The sequence below is a fragment of the Cottoperca gobio genome, chromosome 1 (assembly GCF_900634415.1).
Source record: "Cottoperca gobio chromosome 1, fCotGob3.1, whole genome shotgun sequence".
Taxonomy (NCBI): domain Eukaryota; kingdom Metazoa; phylum Chordata; class Actinopteri; order Perciformes; family Bovichtidae; genus Cottoperca; species Cottoperca gobio.
In genome coordinates, this window is record NC_041355.1 from 16,851,510 (window position 1) to 16,872,808 (window position 21,299).

The 21,299-nt window shown below is 42.5% G+C and overlaps 2 protein-coding genes across 2 annotated transcripts; both read right to left on the reverse strand.

Moving 5' to 3' along the window:
- Positions 1 to 819: 819 nt before the first annotated feature.
- On the reverse strand, positions 820 to 9,178 carry LOC115014522 (transitional endoplasmic reticulum ATPase). The gene is made up of 18 exons (XM_029441461.1): positions 8,900 to 9,178; positions 8,438 to 8,549; positions 8,167 to 8,339; positions 7,574 to 7,716; positions 7,308 to 7,438; positions 6,468 to 6,599; positions 6,261 to 6,363; positions 5,910 to 6,043; positions 5,637 to 5,772; positions 5,452 to 5,564; positions 5,174 to 5,338; positions 4,023 to 4,145; positions 3,716 to 3,928; positions 3,449 to 3,627; positions 3,231 to 3,360; positions 2,368 to 2,526; positions 1,459 to 1,610; positions 820 to 1,358 (listed from the first exon to the last, which is right to left on the reverse strand). The coding sequence occupies exons 1-18, from the start codon at positions 8,920 to 8,922 to the stop codon at positions 1,253 to 1,255; spliced, it is 2,427 nt and encodes an 808-aa protein (XP_029297321.1). The 5' UTR covers positions 8,923 to 9,178; the 3' UTR covers positions 820 to 1,252.
- A 428-nt stretch (positions 9,179 to 9,606) lies between these two features.
- On the reverse strand, positions 9,607 to 21,030 carry samd1b (sterile alpha motif domain containing 1b). Its single transcript, XM_029430529.1, has 8 exons — positions 19,773 to 21,030; positions 18,625 to 18,714; positions 18,450 to 18,576; positions 17,779 to 17,909; positions 13,809 to 13,845; positions 13,608 to 13,719; positions 12,792 to 12,906; positions 9,607 to 12,666 (listed from the first exon to the last, which is right to left on the reverse strand). The coding sequence occupies exons 1-8, from the start codon at positions 20,946 to 20,948 to the stop codon at positions 12,523 to 12,525; spliced, it is 1,932 nt and encodes a 643-aa protein (XP_029286389.1). The 5' UTR covers positions 20,949 to 21,030; the 3' UTR covers positions 9,607 to 12,522.
- Between the last annotated feature and the right edge of the window lie 269 nt (positions 21,031 to 21,299).

Consider the following 21,299-nt stretch of genomic DNA (forward strand, 5'->3'; position numbering starts at 1 on the left):
CATCCATCATCAAATAAATTGATGATAATAACTAATAAATACAATACATAAATCTTATAAACATGTCTGTACAAGTAATACATACTTTAAATAAACATGTATTTCCTGAATGTATATACCCGTCCCTTATGTGTTTACGTTTACATTGGTGGCTGAGAGCTGTTAAGATATGGGCGGAGTTCGGCAAAACATTTCCCTTATTTTGAAATTCCAATGTTGACAGTTATGACACAGACCCTCAGGGGCCACAAATGGTCTTAATTCACTGTGTATCAATTTATTGTTGGTAACCATGGACATTATCAAAGAAATGTACTGTTTTTACATTCCTCAAATACATTCTTTTTGGAGGCTTTATAGGCCTGAAAATGTCATTTTGATGCATTGTATTGGGGTAAATTGGTACATCACAACTTTAGCACACAAAACTCAGATGTGAAAAAATATTTGTGTGTGATTTGTGTGAACTGACCTTTTCTTTTTCCATTGTAAATATCAATTTGTTCTTAATAACTTGACGGGTTACGTAAATAAAAGTCAATATTGTGACTCTTAAAGAGGAGCCTGTGTCATATCTGGTCATCTTGACACGTCAATGGCTGTGTTTTTATTGTGTGTACATGATGCACATTCTTACGTGTTCAATCAAATGGGTCTTTTTCACAGCAGAAATGTTTTACATATCACAGATGTTACAATCACATTACTTTTTTAAGTGTCTAAGTCAGCCATGACAGTGTGACAGTGAGCCATCAGGCACATTACCAATATAAATACTGCATTCAGTATCTCAAGATAAACCATATGAGAGTAGTAATAGAGGCTTACAAATATATTTATTTATCACATTTTAAACTCTCACATACACACAATTTACATAACTTTCAAAGTGCAAACTGATTACAGTATGAAAACCCGAAGCTTTGATTATTATTATTCGTTATAATGGTTGACACATTTATTATTTTATCTCAGAGCCACCGTCTTACAAGTTGTTTTTTTACATATTATATATATATAGTATAGGTTAATTTCTAGACAGACATTTTTCATCTGATTTTCTGTTTGAATCACATTTTTTAAAAGTATTTAAAAAAAGATTTCTTATAATTATTGTTACTATTATTTCCCCATGTTTTTCCCTTTGTATCTTGTCATTTCCACTCCCATTATTTAATTCCTCCAAGGAAGCCAAGCACAGCAGTGGAAGAGGAAAACATTGTGCACTTATTCAACTGCATGATGAATTTTGTCACTGATAGAGATCATCATTGCCTTCCTCTCTCTGCGGGTCTGGCCTCTCTGACCCAGAGCCTGACCTCTGACCTCCAGACTGGGTACCAGTAGCAGAGGGGAACCTAGGTGGGGGATAAAAAAAATTAGCCTCGAATACATCTTGAAAAAAATCAAGAGTACATTTTCTGTCCTGACACATGTGTTGTACTTTCATATGTGTACCTGAAGTCTCCAAAACCTCGGCTCTGCTGCAGAGTTTGAGAAAACATTTCATATTTGCGGATGTCATTGTCACTGACAGAGCGGCGAGCGTATCGCATCGCCTCTTCAAAGTGGTCCTTCCTGATCTCTGGGACTGGATCAAAGTCCTCATCCTGCAGGCAGAGAAAAGCATTATGAGGACCTAATGCGGGAAAACTAACAATATGTGTGTGTGTGTGTGTGTGTGTGTGTGTGTGTGTGTGTGTGTGTGTGTGTGTGTGTGTGTGTGTGTGTGTGTGTTTTAGGGTAACACTCTATAATAAACATATTTCTAATGTGTTCAAATCTACTTATAGCACTGTATAATTATAGTTTTAAGCACTCATAAATATTCATAATGATTCATAACAACAATCATAACAGATTCTAAAGCATTTTAAAATGAATTGTGAGGTCGACTATCATAACACTTCATAATTGTCTCACACTGACATTTTCTTTGCAAGGATTATCCTGTATTATAATTGCCATATGCCATTATAATCTTTTTTTATATTGTTTTATAATGTGATTATAAGTTACTCTAATTGGTCAATGTATTTGCTTTAAGTGAAGTAAACATTTATTATTTATTATTATAATAAGTATTATGATACTCGAGCCTATAAGTCATGATAATTATACATTTTAATATGTTATAATTATTGTTATAAAGAATTAAGAATATTTATGAGTGCTTATAACTATAATTACATCGTGCTATAAGCAGATTATAATGCATTGAAAGTATGATTATAATGCATTATAGACATAGGCATCATATAAAGTGTTACAAAAGTCAGAGACACAATTATTACTATAATTATTATTATAGTACGGTGTAAATGATCAAGCATGCAGTGTAGTAGCCTGACAGTCTGACAGTCTGACCATGGGGATGCCTGGTCTGTTCTGCCTCTCACGCTCAGCCTTGATCTCGGCCTCGATGGCCTCACGGATGGCCATCTTACAGGCCCGCTGGCAGATCTCTGTCAGGTCAGCGCCGGAGAAACCCTCTGTGATGCCAGACAGGTAGTCCAGGTTCACATCCTGCGGGACGGAGAGAAAGGAGGAGCAAAAGGACAGTCAGCTGCAGAATAGCAACATTCTTCACAATGACTACTTATGATACTTAAAGCTGGGGTAGGCAGTTTATTGTTGGCATAATTAGGAAAAAATCTATAATAACCTCTCAGCATATTGTAATTCAGGCAAAACTAAACTTCTTCACCTCCTCTTGGCTCTGTTGTCAGGCTTTAGAAAACCAAGCCTGTAATGGGAGATTTTGGAAAACTATTTGGAAAACTATTAACAATATGTTCTCTCTGTCTCTGAAACGCTCTGTTGATATTGTACCTCGCTCGAGCCTCGAATCACAGTCTGTCATTTTAAAGGGCTTTACAGTCCCACAAGTTTGCTAGAATAACAGGACGTTAATTCTCATAGAATTGTCGAGATAAAAACGGCATCGGGATCACAATCACAACCAGGACTTCTGTAATAAATGACTGGTACTCGTACAGACTGCTGTGTGAAGCGTGTTCATAGTCCTGTTCATCTGGTGGGAGGGGCTGAGGATTTGTGTTTTCCCTATAGCAGCAAAAATAAACTGCCTACCACAGCTTTAAGTACATTTTACCACTGCCATCTACGGTATAAAGAAACCAACTCGTGATTTTCTCTTCTCTCTCTTGTGTACATGTGGAAGATACTGCACAGAGAAATCATTCTCCATATGTGTGTGCATCACTAACTTGTGCGATAGGGGACTTGCGGAGGTTGGCGTTTAGGATTGCTGTGCGAGACGGTTTGTCTGGGAGCGGGATGTAGATGAGCTGGTCCAAACGGCCCGGCCGCAGGATGGCAGCGTCTATGATGTCTGGCCTGGTGTGATGAGAGGAGCAAAGGAAGTGAGATGAGAATCATGACTTGCTGAGCTCTCAAACCCCAATCATTAAACACACATCCGCACCTGTTTGTGGCACCAATAATGAAAACATTCTTTTTGTCCGACATGCCGTCCATCTCTGTGAGTATCTGGTTGATGACTCTGTCAGCTGCACCGCTTCCATCCCCACCTCCGCCTCCTCTGGATTTGGCAATAGAGTCTAACTCGTCGAAAAACAAGATGCAGGGGGCGGCCTGTCTGGCCTATAAGCAGAGAAGGTCAGCAGGGTTACAGTGTGGAACAGATGTGTATCATCCCACGGTTATTTAGTTTTCTTTTCTCTGCGCTCACCTTATCAAACACGTCTCTGACATTGGCCTCCGATTCTCCAAACCACATGGTGAGCATCTCGGGTCCTTTGATGGAGATGAAGTTTGCTTGGCACTCGTTGGCGATGGCTTTAGCCAGCAGGGTTTTCCCACAGCCCGGAGGGCCGTAGAACAACACTCCCCGAGACGGAGTCATACCAAACTTCAAGAACTTGTCCGGATACTCGACCGGGTACTGAGGAGAGCGAGAGGAAGACAGACGGATTGTTGATGGGGCTTGTGTTTGTAGGTATGTGCAGAGCCTGCTGGTGTGCGAGTGTTTCTCCCACCTGAACGAGCTCTTGCAGTTCTCTCTTGACCTCCTCCAGTCCTCCGACGTCCTCCCAGTTCACCTGAGGCACCTCTGCAATGGTCTCTCTCAGAGCTGAGGGGTTGCTCTGACTCAGCGCCCACTGAGGGAGGACATGATGAGCGTTAGGGAAAGGAGATGCATCATGTTGTCACAAAGGACGAGATGAAAAGTGTTCTTTGAGGGATTAAAGGAGACAAAGTGTGCTCGCTTTCATGTTCAAACTTGTTTTATTTATAACCTTTATTTTACCAGGATAGGTCTCATTGAGATTAAAGATCTCTTTTTCAAGAGAGTCCTGGATTTTGGGTTTCTATTAGAACATGTTTACATGCTTTAATGTTCATAAAACACATTATTCTTCTCGTACTGTCCGTCTGAATATACCTGTATTCCCTCTGTTTGAAACTCTCCGTTTTAGCGCCTGTCTCTTTAAGCCCTCCTACAGAGAAAGCCCAGTCTGCTCTGATTGGTTACTGTTTCCATGTCTTCCACATCTGCACTCTCAGGCATATCTGCACCGTTATTGCAGTCGAGCAATGACTATAACTGCACAGTAGGAGCACTTTCTACTAGGGCTAAACATTTAATCAAAATATTATCAAATCGCAATATGGCCAAGTGCAGTTTTCAAATCACAGGAAGCGCAATATCTCTTAAAGGCGAAATGTGTCAACATACCATTTTAAATTAAATATTCTCATGCTGCAGAGATGTCCTGGCCTACACATCATATTCTACATCTTTGTTTGGTACAGATCCCTGCAAAGATCACACCGTAATCATTCTAATATGGTTTTCAATTCAAATATACAATATTACAAATAATAAGTCAAAATCAATGCAATTAGATCTTTTTTCTAAATCTTTCTACGTATATGTGTATTATGACATCACAACCTTACAGAAGTCCTGATGGCTCGTGTAAAGGCACATTTTCAGAATACGTGCTGTGTGAGTTTCTCCGTGGAATCAACGTTTTGATACTTTCAAAGTAATGACATAGAACCTAGACCTGCTTTATAATCAAATCGACTTGGAAATCTCACTTTATACAATCTGGGACCTTTAATACACACATGCGGTTTGGAAAAGTCTGTATGTGCGTATTTGCATGCATTGCGTGTGTACCTGGAAGTCATCCATGGTGACAGCCAGTGAGTTGAGCAGGTCAGCATCGATGGAGTCGTCCTCCAGGTCTATGAGGGTTAGCTTCTTGCGGATGGCTTGCAGAGCAGCTTCTGAGCACAGAGCAGCCATGTCGGCGCCCACATGACCGTGGGTCTCTTTGGCAATCTGAGATATGGTAAATAGCTCGGGACATTAATATTAATTTATGAATTATTAGAGAATTAAAACTTTATTTTAAATGAATGTTTCTTTTGTCCCGGGCTGCTCCTCTTTCTCACCCTCTCCAGGTCGATGTCGCCACCGAGTTTCATGTTTTTGGTGTGAATCTGCAAGATCTCCAGTCTGCCGGTCGAATCAGGGATTCCGATGTCAATCTCCCGGTCAAACCTGCCTGGAGAGAGACATCACCATTTGTAAATGCATGTGTGCGTGTGCTTTAATGTGTGTATGTGGCTGCCCTCACCAAAGCGTCTCAGAGCAGGGTCCACGCTGTTTGGTCGGTTTGTGGCTGCCATGACAACAACATGAGCTCTTTGCTTCAGGCCATCCATCAGGGTTAGGAGCTGCGAGACAATACGCCTCTCCACTTCACCATGGGTCTACAGTCACACACACACACACACACACACACATTGTTTTTATAAAGGTGCACTGGACTGTTCAGATGTTACAGACAGTTTGTGCACACAGAGCACTGAACACTGACAGCAGCCACTTTGTTCTTGTTCTTGTTTACCTTCTCTCTCTTGGGAGCGATGGCGTCCAGCTCATCAATAAAGATGATGGCCGGAGCGTTTTTCTCCGCCTCCTCAAACGCCTTTCTTAGGTTGCTCTCTGACTCTCCCGCCAGCTTGCTCATGATCTCCGGACCTTGCCACAGAATATTACACAGCATGTAAAACACATTTCCTCCTACACAGATCTATAAATAACAATTCCAATGAGGACATTTGGATTTCCAAACAGGTTTTCTCATAACTCTGGACACTTTATCTAAGTTTTTGCATGTGCAGGATCACCTCATTTCTTCCTCTCTTCTTCTGTGCAAACGCTCTCAATGTGTCATTGTGTGAAAACAAAGCCTTACCGTTGATGAGGAAGAAGAAGGCGCCAGTTTCGTTGGCTACAGCCCGGGCCACCAGGGTCTTCCCTGTGCCTGCAGGGCCGTAGAGCAGAATACCTCTGGGGGGCTGAGAGAGAGGACGGAAGAATACATTTATTAAAAGAGAATAATGTTAGAATCAAAGATAGCAGAGAGAAGAGTGGATGGGGTCAGGGTTCGTGTGTACGACACCTTAACTCCTATAGCCTTGAAAAGCCCGGGGTGTCTGAGAGGAAGCTCCACCATCTCTTTGATCTGGGCCAGCTGCTTCCGACAGCCTCCGATGTCGTCGTATCCGATGTCATTAAGGCTCTCCTCCTCGTCCTGTCACATGGGCGATATGCAAGATTCAGATCGGCTTGAGGTCATTCTCAGTCTTGAACACTTAGTGGCCCGTTTCTTGATGCCAATCAGGTTACATGAAATCACCCAAACTTTGCCGACTTCATTAAAGTTTCTGTTGTTATTAATCCATTAAACTGCCAATTACTTTATCTAGTAATCGTTTGGTGCTTAAAATGAAAGAAAACCTTTTATACTTTCCAAAAGTGACGTCTTCAATGTAACTGTTTTGTGGAACAAGAAAACAACGTACTGTCACATAAGACAAAGACATTTAATTTCATTATGCAGAATGACTCATTTTATTAACATCTTATATTTCTATTATATTATTGAACTATAAGGCATTCATATGTACATCACTTTAATGTAGTAGAAAAGCTAATTGTATTTCCTTTATATCTGCTGGGTATCTTAACCTATAATAATACATCATTATACATCATTTATTATATGAGTTTTATTTTATATTAAGAATCTGAATCTGCAAAGTTACTAGAAACTAAAGTAACCACATAATGTAGTAGTATAAAGTTCAGTATTTGCTTCCAAAATGTGGTGAAGAAGAAGTGTAAAGTAGCAGGAAACGAAAATGTTCAAGTAAAGTAAAAGTACATAAATTGTGCTTGAGTACAGTACTTGACTAAATGTACTTAGTTACAGAGCCAGTACACGGGCTGAATGGATCACCTCTCTTTTGATTGGCTCTCCCTCGCAGTAGATGACAGTGTCTGGTGCAACAATGCAGTGAGGGCTGGGGTCGGTCTCCACCACCTTGAACTCCACCGCCCGCATGCTCCCCCTCACCAAGAAGATGTCACCTGTTAACATAGATTTGAAGTCACACATGCAGGGACATCTTTGTGCTCCAGGTGATGGTGACGATTAGGTTTCACAGGATCATGTTGTGAACACCAATGTTTTACTGATGCTCAGCAGCAGAGGCGTTACAGTACCTTCATGTATGGGCCGGTAAGACTCCAGAAAATACGGCTTGAGGAAAACGTCAAAGAGGCTTCCCGTCAGGCCCTGAACGGTGTCATCTATAGGGAGGACATGGATCCTTTTCCCATACTTGATATCAGGGCAGGCATGAATACTGTGATAAAATTAAAAATCAACATCCTGGTTATTTCATACAATATTGTCAAACCTCACATGTAACTCCATGAATGTTCCCCTGGGCACAGACATAACTATTTCTTCATCTTTGTTTTTGTTTTTGTTGCCCCTTTTTGTTGTCATTTTGAGTCTCTTTGTAGTTTGTTTGTGTCTCTTTGAGTCTCTTTGTAGTTTGTTTGTGTCTCTTTGAGTCTCTTTGTAGTTTGTTTGTGTCTCTTTGAGTCTCTTTGTAGTTGTTGTTGTCGGTTTGTAGTCTGTTGTGTCTCTTTGTAGTCGTTTTATGCTTCTTTGAAGTCAGTTTGAGTCTCTTCCTGGTTGGTACTTTTCTCTTTAAGTGACATTTTGAAGGTGATGTTCAGGGGGGCGCCCTGACACTTTGTGCCCCTAGGCCTGTTCAGTAATCCATCCATGACCGTGTGAGATCTACCTGATGACATCACCGAGTCGGACACGCAGGTTGTTGCGCGTCACACGATTCATGCGGATTCGTTCATGCCCACAGGTGTCATCAGTCAGGACGATGCACACCGCTTGGCGACGCTTCTTCCCTTTCAACACCACCGTGTCGCCCCGGAAGAGCTGCAGCTCCTCGGTCTTATTCTAGTGCAAACACAAACATACACACATCTCAGAAGAAATACAAACATGACTAAGATATAGACTTACCCACAAACACACACACAAACACACACACAGACCTGTGACAGGCTGACGATGCTGCAGTCTTCATTGAGAGCTTCGTCCACAATGAGTCTGTTCGGTCTGTGTTTCTGCTTCAGGATGGCCGTGGAGAAATCTTCTCCTTTTGGGCTTCCAAACAAGAGACACATTATGACTCCCTCACTCTCACATCATGCAGGCTCTGCTCATGTAGCTCTGATTTCCTCATGTGACACTGAGCTGTATTTAGACTCCACACGTAGCAACTATATGAGTCTGTCAACATGTGAAAAGATCTTATCAATAGCTTTCAGTTTAATGTAACATTTTCCATTGCATAATTTAGCATCAGTTTTATGACACACATATTTATACCAGATAAAATGTCAATACTAAATATTTGTAATATGTTCAAATGTGCATACACACACACACACACACACACACACACACACACACACACACACACACACACACACACACACAGCTGTTTTACTCACTCTGTTCCTCCTGAGCCTGGCATGATTGCTCTCCTTTGTCTCGTCAGAGATCCTCAATTCCCACCTAGGTCTGTCCCTCACTGTCGTCTGCTGTTGTTTACTGTGCGAGCTGTTCTTGTATGGCCTAATATCGGCTGTGTTCTGTGCCAAAGGTTTCAGGTTCTGCCTGATCTGAACTGCCCTGCTGTGGTTTTGGTTTAGTTTCAAGCAGAGGGTTTCAGTCTTTTCTTTTTACTCTGTTGCCTTGAACCAACATGTCTGTGGGAGCTGCTGCCTGTCTGTTTATCAGCGGAGGTATAAATATACTTCACTGTCATTTGTAACCCCATCATGCATGCTCGCGCTCGCGCACGCGCACACGCACACGCACACGCACACACACAGAGAGTGGCCCAGGACGGATATAGCGGCGTGATATTTCCTCCATCCTCTTCTTAGCAGCAAATGCAGGCACCAGTTTGTGGCTGGTCATGGAGAGCACTTCCCAACTTTCTCTGAAATATTCATGAGTCAAAATAAATGCGGATATAGAGACTAATTTTCTGTCTTGTCCGGATAAGTCTTTTCTTTTCTAAAACCTTCCTCCTTCGCCTTCATGTCGTGCTTTTGGATTCTCTCCCTCACACATTATGCACATTTGTGTCTGATACACACACATGAACACAACAATGCACAAATACTGTTTATACATGCAACATGGGTTCACACACACTCACAATGGACACATTTTGGTGTTTTAATTCAAACTTTTATTACTAAAATTGTCCTTTAACAAATGACTTGAGACGCTCTGTACATTCAACTTGTGAGAATCTGGAGTCAAACACCGCAGTCCTCTCCTACAGATTCAGATAATGACAATGAATTGATCTGAATGATAAAAGTGGCAACATACATCTTTACAAGGGGAATAACCTGTAAATTAGGCCTGCCACGATAATTACGTTATCCACTTATCGTACAATTTATGGACATAACCTCGATCATGTTTGCTGACCTCGATATTGCCGTCGTGTTTGTTTACATAACAATGTGAGTAACATGATGCCAGAATAAACAGCAGGGTTTCCTCTACCGTTATAAGGTCCATTTTATTTATTGCTTTGGTTGTTTTATTGCCATTACAAAAACTGATTTATTTAGGATGTTGCAATATTTGTTTCACATTCCAACGTCTGAAGATTCTTAAGAATTAGAAGTGCATTATTTCTGGGACAACATGTCGTCCAACGAAATTAGTTATCGTGGCAGGCCTGCTGGAAATGTGTTCTTGGAAGTTGCAAAGGAAGTGAAAGTGAAGAGGGAAACAAAGGGAGAGAGGTAGAGGAGGTTTGAATACACAAAGACATTTTGAACAAAATGAACCAATATGCTGAAAACAGAAAGATGAACATACAAATATGAAAAAAGAACAAACACAGGTGGAGATGCCAAACCTGGAACGTTCGCCGTTACAGTGGGAATGAGATGTGAGATCATTAGACAGCATTTGGTTTCTAAGGTTTGACCGGTGAAAACAGTTAAGAAATGCTGGTGGTATGAGACTAGTGGATTGATTGACTCAGCTTTACCCTGCGGAAACATCTTTCTGTTAGATAATTGTTTCTCAATAATTTACAAATGGAGGCTGATGTATTAATTGGACTTATTCTCAATATATTTACATTCTACCACATCTAGTTGAGAGCTGATTGTTGCTGATCTGGGTTCAGTTAGTTTCACAGAGATATTTTAGACTTGTCTGTAGTGTTAGGCCGGTCTTCATTTCACTCTTAGGTGAGACTAATGTAAGTTATACTGACTTAGTTTAAGACTAAAAACTTAGCCACCATACCCAAGGCTCATTATTTGTTGTTTGTCGTTAATAAGAAGGGAATCTTTAGGAAATAAACAGCAGTGAGGACATCGTGACAGCTGAGCCTGACGAGTAAACAAAGCTTCTGAGCCCTGCCACATTAAAGGAATACTTCACCCCAAAATGACCATTTATATATGAAATACTCAAGCCATGTTAACTTTAATAATCAAAGAAAATATGTTTATCTCGCACGCCTCCACCGTTAATGAATAATCCAAAATTGGAGAAGTCTTGATGAATTGAATTAAAAAAACAGCAAAACTATGTTCCGATATCCGTTTACAAACTCGTGCAGTACAAGTCTCAAATCGTATGTTCATTGCTATCCAAAACCTTTCTATTTAAAACTATTCTGCCTCAACAGGCGCGCCCCTCCATGTGTCTTAAATAGTAAGGTTTGTGGGAAACAGTGAGCGTACGACTGGATACACGAGTCTTGGATTATACTGCACGAGTTATGTGAGAGTTCGTAAATGGACTTCTTCGCTCACTGTGGAGTCATGTGAGAAGGTTTCTTCAAGAGTTCAAGGTAACACCGGGCGAGTAACTGATATACGAATGGTCATTGTGTGGGTGAAGTATTCTTTTAAGAAGTCACAGCATCTCAGCTCTACGATTTATTTTTCTAATAGAAGTTTTTGCATTGTCACAGTCTTTGCTGAATTTTGTGAAACGAGCTGAGCGGTTGGATGCAGATGTTCGGTCGGCCATGTTGTTTTTTAATTGAAAAAGTCTTAAATGACCCACATTTCATTGCAAATGAGTCTCTACTTAAGACAGTCCAGAACACCTTTGTGCAACGGATGGATTTTGACATCTTGGGAGTCTCCCTGGTTTGATCAAAGCCACAGTCAAAGTCTTGGTGAAACCGGCCGCTGATGTTTCCGATGCACAGGCCACAACAGATCATGGGTAGCTCTGCTTATAAACATTATGTTAAAGATGTTTTTATCTGAGATTAAAATACACGAAATCAACCACCTGCCGATCTGACAAGATTCAACAACCTCTCAAACATCTCGGGGGAGCTGTCGGCTTATTGCTTTGACCAATGACTGCACAAGGTCGTGAACCCTGCACCGGATTTGATCCTGACATACAGGACGGCTATGACGGGTCAGCATCCCAAACATCAAAGTTTCTGGGAATGTATGTAATCTGGTCAACCTTTGATTTGTTTCTGCTCAATCCAGCATGCTCTGTCACGCCTCCACACACATACAGTATGTGTACAAGGACAAACACTGCACCCAAATCCTCAAAATACAAAAAACAATTGTTGTTTTTTAACTTCCATACAGAATAACCACGACCTCTTTCAAAATGTGCATAAAGGTCAGCACAAAACAACATTTAAAAACAAACCATTTTGCACAGTTTAGTCGAGAAATTGCAAAGTGCTTGATCATCGAATATGAAAAAAGAGAAATTGCATTATTTTTATATTTAACATCTGCATCTTAAATTTCGTGCGTCTACTTTCTCTCTCCAACATTTGTGCTCCGTTTTGTAAAAAAAATCCTCGTTGGCCAGGAAATCCATTTCTGTTTGTCGTTTCTGGACCAGAGCAGTCGCAGAGGGACAGAAGAAGAGAAACAGAGCTGTGTGTGTGTGTGTGTGTGTGTGTGTGTGTGTGTGTGTGTGTGTGTGTGTGCTGTTTAGCATGAGATGAAAATTGTATAGTACATCATGCATACATCTTTTATAGGATAACGTGAGCTATATGTAGATACAGACACAACAGTCTCTGTGTGTATTTCTGTTGTTAACAGTCGTCATCCTCAAAGTGCGTTTTCTGCAGAACCTTTACATGACGCTCGTAGATCTTGAGGGCGGGGCCGAGTCTGATTGACAGGCCAGTCAAGACATCGTTACGCTGCATGAGGAGAAGAGACTTGCCATCGATTTCCTAATGAAGAGAGAAAAGCATTGTGGGGAGGTCGATGTAGGTTACAACGGTGAAAGGTTCAAGTACAGCCATTAATCCTGTCTCTGGTGGCCTCTAGTGGTTGTTAGAGGGGATTACAGCCTCACCTGGGTCCTGAAGGCAGCAGCCTGCTCAGGGAAACCTGCTGCTGTGAAATAACTGACAACATCAGACACTGTCCAGTCCATCGGGCTCCCACTGACCCCCTCGCACTTCATAAACCTAGAGAGGATGAGGAAGAAGGCGATTGGCCAATTACAAAAACCTGCAGGACATGTTGAAATTGTAAAGTCCTAAAGTTATGGCAGACAGTTTAAGGAATATAGTTGTGTATTGTTTTTTTTTATCTAAAGTTTAACACCTTGTTCACCTTCATCTACAAAGCACTACTTAAAAAATAACCACCTTATTTATTGTCTCTCCTGTGCCTTTATAGACCATATACAGGCTTACGTTACACGTTCCTGCAGTAAATACTAATCTGGGAGACAGTCTTCACATCTTTCCCCGTTTGTCTGGAATAATTTACAGAGTAGACTGAAACTTGACACACTGATATCGATAGAGCAATTAAAACATTTGGTAAGAGGTTCTATTGATTTGAGCTATGACTGCTTTACACAATAACCTATGTTGGATTTTTTATTTTTTTTATACCTTTGCCAAGTATATTTCAGAAAGCTTTATAGTGAGAGTCAGCTCATTGTTCTGCTGTCCGGCTGCAACTTTATTGTTCTGGTTCACTCGCCAAAAACTAAGCAACTGAAAAGGTGATCCATCGTGTTCACAGCTTGTTTCTGCTGCCCCAAGTGGCCACAATCAGTTATTGCAGGTTAAAGTTAATACAATCAGGGAAAGAGTCTTTAAAAGTTTTTACTAAAAACTTTTGTCTTCAGTGTCTCCAGCATCTCTGCTGCACTCACCCTACAAGTCCTCCGTTCATCCCTCGTTCCTCAGACATGCCGGAGTCTCTCGGGGAGGCAGTGGGTGTGAGCAGGCAGGACGACACTCCAACCTCTGTCTTACACTCAAAGCCTACGATGGGAAAACATGAAATGCAGTCAGAATACCTGTCATCAACGCAAGCCACCACACACACAGCTTGAGATGATCTGTAAACTCACTGCTAAAGCCCGAGGAGGTGTGGTTGAGTCTGTCATTCTGTATGTGGAGAGAAGAGAGGGGGTAAACAAAGCTGTAAATAAATGATGATCATGACAAAAAGACAATATCTGAGACATTTCTAGAGGAAAAATCATGTTGAAAGCATCAGAGTGATACGACCTCCACCGAAAATAAAGGATTAAAAAGGAGCTGGCTGCGTCATTTATGACGAACACGAACGTGAAATGAGCACGAGTGAGGAGATGATTGACGTGAATGTGTCGTGGAAGGTTGTAAATGTAACATTTTAAAACCTCAGTCAATAACTTACTGTATAGAAAGCAGAGTTAGATTAGCACTGCATTGTGGCATTAGTTTAACAGAATGTAGTGTACATGCTATGGACATTACTGCAGTGTTTTTGGCTCGTCTCAGGAACAAGGACAAGACTCACAGTGAGAATTCAGAAGCTCAAATGAAATGTCGGGAAGTAAGAATAGTGATAAAGACAGCCAGGACCTTTAACACATGAAGGTTAATGCTAAATCATCCAAACTCTTCTCTCCAAGGTGATACAAGACACAGATATAATGGCTTTCATGAGCTGCGGATAAAGAAATATACTTGAAAAATATGCCACAAAGAACAATGCATTGTTCATTTAAAGGTACCCTGTCACATGTGCCTGTGTTATTTGTGTCGTGCACACGTGGGTGACGCGATTCCACTGATAGACAGTTAGGAACGGTAATGTGCCAATAAATTTAGCAATGCAACAACGCAGGCAGCAGCCGCGCAGCTGTGTGTGGGACTAGGTGGGCCACCAATCAGAAGGCTCCCTTCAATGCTGGATCCTCCAGTGAATAGCAGTCAATGAAGCTCTTTCAGAGATCTGCCTGTGAACAATTCACATAAAACAATTCTCCTTTCTTGCTTCTTGTTTACCTCAGGTCAGATTTTTTGAGTGGCAGCGCTTTTCACAAATGCCAGATTTGGACTTTAACGAGTCACCTTGTTAACTCAGCCGAATGCGTGGTGTTTGCTCGTAGTGACGACAGCTGTTGAAAACACAAACAGAACATGTAGGTGTCCTCGTAACTGCCTTCAATTTGACTTTATCAACATTAAATACCTCCCGTTTATTATCCACGCCAACCATCACATACATAAGTTACTATGAGGTTAACTCAGCTAACTGCTTTAAGTGTAGGTTAAGATAAAACATCATTAAAGCAGTTTGCTTAAGACGGAGCGAAGAGGAGGAGGAGGAGGAGGAAGAGGATTCCGCACAAGTTCAGCCATCATTCTTAACCAAGACACCTACTACTGCGGCAGTTTCTCCTCAACAAATGCCAAGTAATAACAACACGTATAAGGCCCCTCGACACCCTGTCCATAACAATCTATGTGGAAAGACTCTTTTCAACTGTCAGTCATATAAAATCTGACATCAGGGCATCAATGATGACAGACTGAACTATTTGTCCCTGCTCTGCTTTGAAAGAGACCATAAAGAAGTCATTTCAACAGCAAGCCCCGTCGTCTCCTGCTGTAACCATCTAAAGTAAGCTCATCTACAATTGCCGTGTGTGTGTGTGTGTGTGTGTGTGTGTGTGTGTGTGTGTGTGTGTGTGTGTGTGTGTGTGTGTGTGTGTGTGGCCATGCTATAAATGTTGGTCTTTCTGGTGCCTGTAACATTAGCTTTGATGATGTATAAGACATCTATGATTAAACTGTGTAAGTATGGCATATTTTAGGCGTTTCAGAATCTATTAAGTATGATTGTTCTTGGACGGGCCCTCCTGATTTTCTCTGCGCCCACCCTCCTTGTGATTTCTGCCACTGAAAGGCGGGGAAGAAAAAGACTGCTAGCAAGTAAACATGGAGGCAAACAAAAACAAAAAAAGACTCGACAAATGTTTTACGATGAAGGAAATGTATCCGGTTATTAGGCCTCAAGGATACACACTTTGCATTTTGGTGGGAAACAGTAAACGTAAACACACGGGTAACTATGTTTGTTTCAAAATAAACTCCACAGGGTACCTGTCAACTTCCCAAGATGCATTTTGCTCACATATTGTAATACAGTTTACTCCACTAAACATGGAGGAAAGTCCAACATTTACTGAAACGTTTGAACTCTATGTACATGTTTCACTGTCTGCACAGCCCTGTAATGTATCAAATATTTAAAAAGATCCAGAACTTAATCTGAATCTATTTTTTGTTCTCTGAGTGAGAGTCCTCCCCTGCTGCACTATACTACCCCCCCCCCCCCTACCGCACCAGAGAAGTCAAACAAAGGAAAACTTTTTCGGCGGAGCTTAACCCTTACGTTCCACAAAACATGATACTTTGGAGTAATATCTGATAAACCAATGGGAGTAACATCTGGTTACTTATAGTCCATGTTTTCGATCAAGATCAATGACATCAATTGAACACATCGCTCTTTCATCTCTTTCCCTTTTTCTCTTTGGATAAAGTTTGAAATGTGGACAGAGCATACTGTGTATGTGTTTGTCTGCGGAGCCGCTGTGCCTACATATCACTACTGAATCTTCTTTAGTTTAATCCAAACAGCAACTGTTGACGCTGAAGCCAGAGATGTTATATTAAATCAGTGTGTGACCAATACAAGCCATCAGGGGTTCAGAACAGCATATAAATGATCGGTGTGTAGGGTGGATCACAGTTGTGTGTTAACAATATGGCGGCAAAACGAACATTTGAGAAGGAAACCGTCACGGATTAAAAGTGATTTTCGTCGCAGCACAGGAGGACACGAGTCATCCCACCAGATCACACACTCATAGAAATACAGGAAGTGTATATAATGCAAATGTGTACTGTAGGATGTGTTAAGTGCAAAATATTTAAAATATTGTCTCTAAAAAACAAAATAGGACAGAAAATAGCTGAGAGAAAAGCGGTGTGTCAAGAACTATTTGGACCTCTTTGATTTCCTTGCTGAGATGCATTTCAAACAGTCACAACCCAATCTGTGCTTATTGATTGAGTTTTAAAGTGTGCAGATGATTGAGCTTCAGGCATGGTGTCAGTGTCAGCTCTCACTCCGATTCTGGTGATAGCAAGTCCAAGTGTGCCACTGCAAGTGTGCGGCCAATAAGGATTATAAATGTAATGATGTAATGAAAAGAGCACTTTTTACATTTACAGATAATACATCTCCCCATGTTCACTTCTCAGTCACATTTTGATCCACATTTTAAATGTTCAACCACTGTTTGATACTTTATGTCAAATAGTCGTATTATCTTTGTGTGTGTGTGTGTGTGTGTGTGTGTGTGTGTGTGTGATTGATGGATCTTGTGACTGTTATGTCTTCACAGGATTTGTTATGCAACACTGTGAGCCTTTTGTTTGGAAAATAATAAAATTATGTTGAACTTTATTTGAGTATATTTCATCACGCTACTTTGGATGTTCTACTTTACTACAATTCAGGAGGAAATATTATTCAAAATGTATAAATGTATAACACAATACTTTAGATTAGCACTGCCTTGACCAGCTACATCAACATACATGTCAATGCATCAGTGATGATAATCCAATAATACAGTATGTGGAATATACTTATATAATACTAAAAGGGCTTTTCATCATGAGGGCTTTTAATTTTACTACAGAGGAACATTTGCCGATAATACTTCTGTACTTTTACTGAAGCAAAACTTTCAAATTCAGGACTTCTACTTGAAATGGAGTATTTTTAAATGGTTAGCAGCACTTTCAATTTAGATAAAGAATCTCAATATTCTTCCATCGCAGGTTGAAGAATTGAGATGTTGGACATGTTTCAATATATTTTTGGGACATTTTGATCTTTTATTAATGACGGCAGTAGAGAGAGGCTTCAAAGCTCGTTGCATTTCATGGTTGGTGTTTGAGTTATTTGACCAGTTTCGATGATCATGGAACATCATCCAACAATAAAAAGCAACAGCACTTGCTTGCACTTACTTGTGCCTCCGAATGTAGCTTATCAGGGACGACGGCTCTCTCCTCCACATGTGCGCTGTTACACTGAGACAGGGAGGCTCCCTGAACAGGTGGGCGCGGCGTCCTGGTGAGGAAATCAAGCCCGCACATCCCTGACACCAGCAACCAAACCCAGACGAAAAGAGGGAAGAGAAATGATTAAAGACTAGCTTTTACTTTTATAATTATATATATTATTATTATTATTATTATTATTATTATTATTATTATTAGTAGTAGTAGTAGTAGTAGTAGTAGTAGCATTTGTTGTAGTCTAAATTAATAGTTAATACTAGTTGTAGTAATAATGATAATGGTGTATTGATATTAAAATTCTTAGTATTATTATTTTATAAATAGAAACTGGGTCACAAAGAAACAAGATACAAAAGAGAGATGACAGGAACTTATATTAAAATTACTATGAATAAAGTTAATGTAACTAAATGTTTATATTGAAATGTCAATATTTAAATATCAGTTTTAATGATATTTTTTAAGAAAATGTACAAAAGTAAACATTTTAAGTTACAAGTTACATTCTAAAAGGCAACAAAATAAAAATCCTAACTACTCAGTTAATTAGGTGAACATAGCAGTAGTCATGATAGGAATCTGCGTACTGATTAACAGAAGAGTTCCCGCACACACACCTTTACCACCGTGCTGCTGCTGCTGGGGGCTCTCGTGCTCTGAAGCTGTCTGGATCTCACGAGCATCTTCTGTGGTTTTCTCAATGAGCTCTGGTTCGGTTGTCATGGCTACCGGGGATAGTCCTCCCTCCTCATCAGAGCTCCGGGGATCCTCTTCTTCCTCCTCCTCCTCCTCCTCCTCCTCCTCCTCCTCATTCTCTGCCCGTTCCTCTTCTTCACTGGCTGTTTCCATCGGCTCATTCTCCTGTAGAGAGGGGGACGGCGGCTGCAATGAAATATAAAGTTGTTAATACATTTAATTGTTTTAAAGGCGGTAAAGTGGAGATGAAGCACATCTTCAATCCGAGGTGAAAGTTCTCATCCAGGCTGCACTCAGTGTACCTGACCAGAGCGTTAAACAGCATCTTCTGCACTTCTTATGGTCGGAAAGAGATGCCAAACACCTCCCACTTGAAGAAAAACACAGATATATATCAGAAATAACGATAGCCGCCTTCTGTAGCCTACTCAAGTCTGCTCCCACAAGGGAAGGGAGGAGAGCGTGCTGTCAGAAATGATACAAAGGATTTAATGAGGCACGAAGCGGGAGAGATGCGAGGATAGCGAGGGGAAGACAAACAAAAAACTGGTTAATAACGCGTATCATAACATTTCATATAAATGCTACATGAACACACGTGATGCTCGGCTGTTGGGGCTGAGTCGTCCGCAGGTCGGCCTGCGCGACAGAGAGCAGCATCCGCACGAGAGCGGCAGCGGCACGTCTGAAGTTTAGACCGGCAGACACAACCTCACTGCGCGGCAGGCCCAGACACTCCGCGCATCTAAAGTTCCGGAGAGCGAGATGTGAAATGTTATTGAGCCCCAAACAGTATTGTGGCGACGACACCAGAACCAGCTCGTGCTCGCGCCATGCAGAGACGCTCTTTATGGTGCGCGAGCCCAGCCGGGGAAGCCACTCCGGAGACGACTGCTCCCGCATGTATCCCGCACCTTTTGTGCAGGGAAGCAGAGATACACACATAGGCTACACGCACATTATCCGAGGCGACAGAGGACACACGCAAAACACAGGCACGGTCGCAATAATTAATCCTCCTAAATGTGGGAAATCTTCCTCTGACACTTTTGCGTTTAAAACATCGAGGTTGGACAAGAAAACTAAAATATTTGGGCGAGGGAAGCCGAGCGCGTCCCGGTGCCGTGTGAGCGGTTTTAACATGCAGGGAGCATTAATTTAACAGCAAGCCATCAACAAGCCAGCGCCGTTCAGCGCCCCGCACAACCGGGACGTGTTTATAATATTAAGTTAGCAGTGCCCACCTTTGTCACAGTGTGCTTGTCCTGCAGTGCGCTCTTTACAAGTCTGTCAGCGGACGCATTCTTCGGCGTCGGCTCCTCCACCACCACCATCCCCCTCAGAGGAAGAGTAATGTTCCCGCAGCGGGTCCTGCGCAGCCTGCCCCTCGCCACCTCTCTCTCCATGACCACTTTGACTTTGCCTCGGGTCAGCTTCTCCTCCGACAGCCGCTCCTGGCTGCTGAGGTAGCCCAAAATCTCCTTCAGCCCGAGCGGCTTCATGTGGCCTCTGGTGGTGGTGGCGGCGGAGCCCCCTCGGATGCTCTTCTGGGACAGGCTGCGAACAGAAGCCACCAATCTGTCGCCCAGGTCGGAGTTGGCGTGGTCCCCCGCTGTTTTGGTGCCCCCTCCTCCAACTCGAAGTTTGGGCTTGAGGGGCACAGTCTGCCTCTGTTGTTGCGGGAGGTTGCCGACGCTCCCGGAGCAAGTTTTGTTCTGGGTGACATCTCCGGAAAAACACGGCTCTTTTCCTCCGCGCACTGCATCGGCTTTGCTCGGTGTTATCCCGCTGGCATCGCCGCCGCCGTCATGAGCGTTTGTTCTGTGACTGAGCCCGGGCGACGGGCAGTCCCCCACTCCCTGCTGCCCTAATCCCTTGTCTCTCGGTGCACTTGCTTTCTCCTCTTTACAGCCGCTCCCGTCAGCGCAGCCCGTTGTTGCGCCACAACTGAGGCACCCGTTTCCGCTACTCGGGCTGGAGGCAGGCTTGAGCTTCTTGTCGGTGGTGCTGGCTGAGGTTGGAGTGTGTTGATCTGGGCTGGGCTCTGAGTCCTCCTCGCCCTCCTCCTGGTCGGTGAAGCTGTGCGCACTGTCGCCGTTGTTGTTCAGATGGTCGTGTTTGGTCCGCTCCCTCGCTGCCTCCGCGCTGCTGCTGCCAGCGGCCGTAAACTCACTCTTCTTTCGGCTTTTCCTCTGCACCTTCGCCGCATTCCGGTACGATATGGACCCCTTGTAGCTAACTTTGAGCACCGTCTGCTCTTGAATCAGTTTTTCCAGTTCTGTCCTGGTTCGGTCCGGGTCTGACCCGTGTCGTCTCCGGACCATACGACAAATCCTCTCCAGATCAGGACGGGCTTTCCTCGAGCGGAGAGAGTCGATTGTTTCCAGGATCCACTCTCGGTACTTATTGGGCTCAGACATCTTCTCCCGCTAGTGCGGATGGGGTATGGCCCGAGTGCGTCTTTTTTTCTTAACCCTCTGCTGTTTCACAAGTGACGCTGTGTCAAAGCTGGGAAGCCAGAGAGTGATCCCCGGCTGGAGAATGAGGACGGAAGCCTGGCTGCTACGCTTTCGTTCGTTGGCCACATTGTGCGCTTAAGGTGGACCGAAGATGGCGCCTAGGTCTCCACCACAGACGCAAATTGCATTTAAGGTGGACTTGGCTTTTCGCGCATCGGATGCGCTTCTTTGTTCGCAGAGTCGATCTGATCAACCCGCGGTTTCTAACATCTGATTTTAACACAAAGAAACAGTAATGCGCAGTCCAAACAG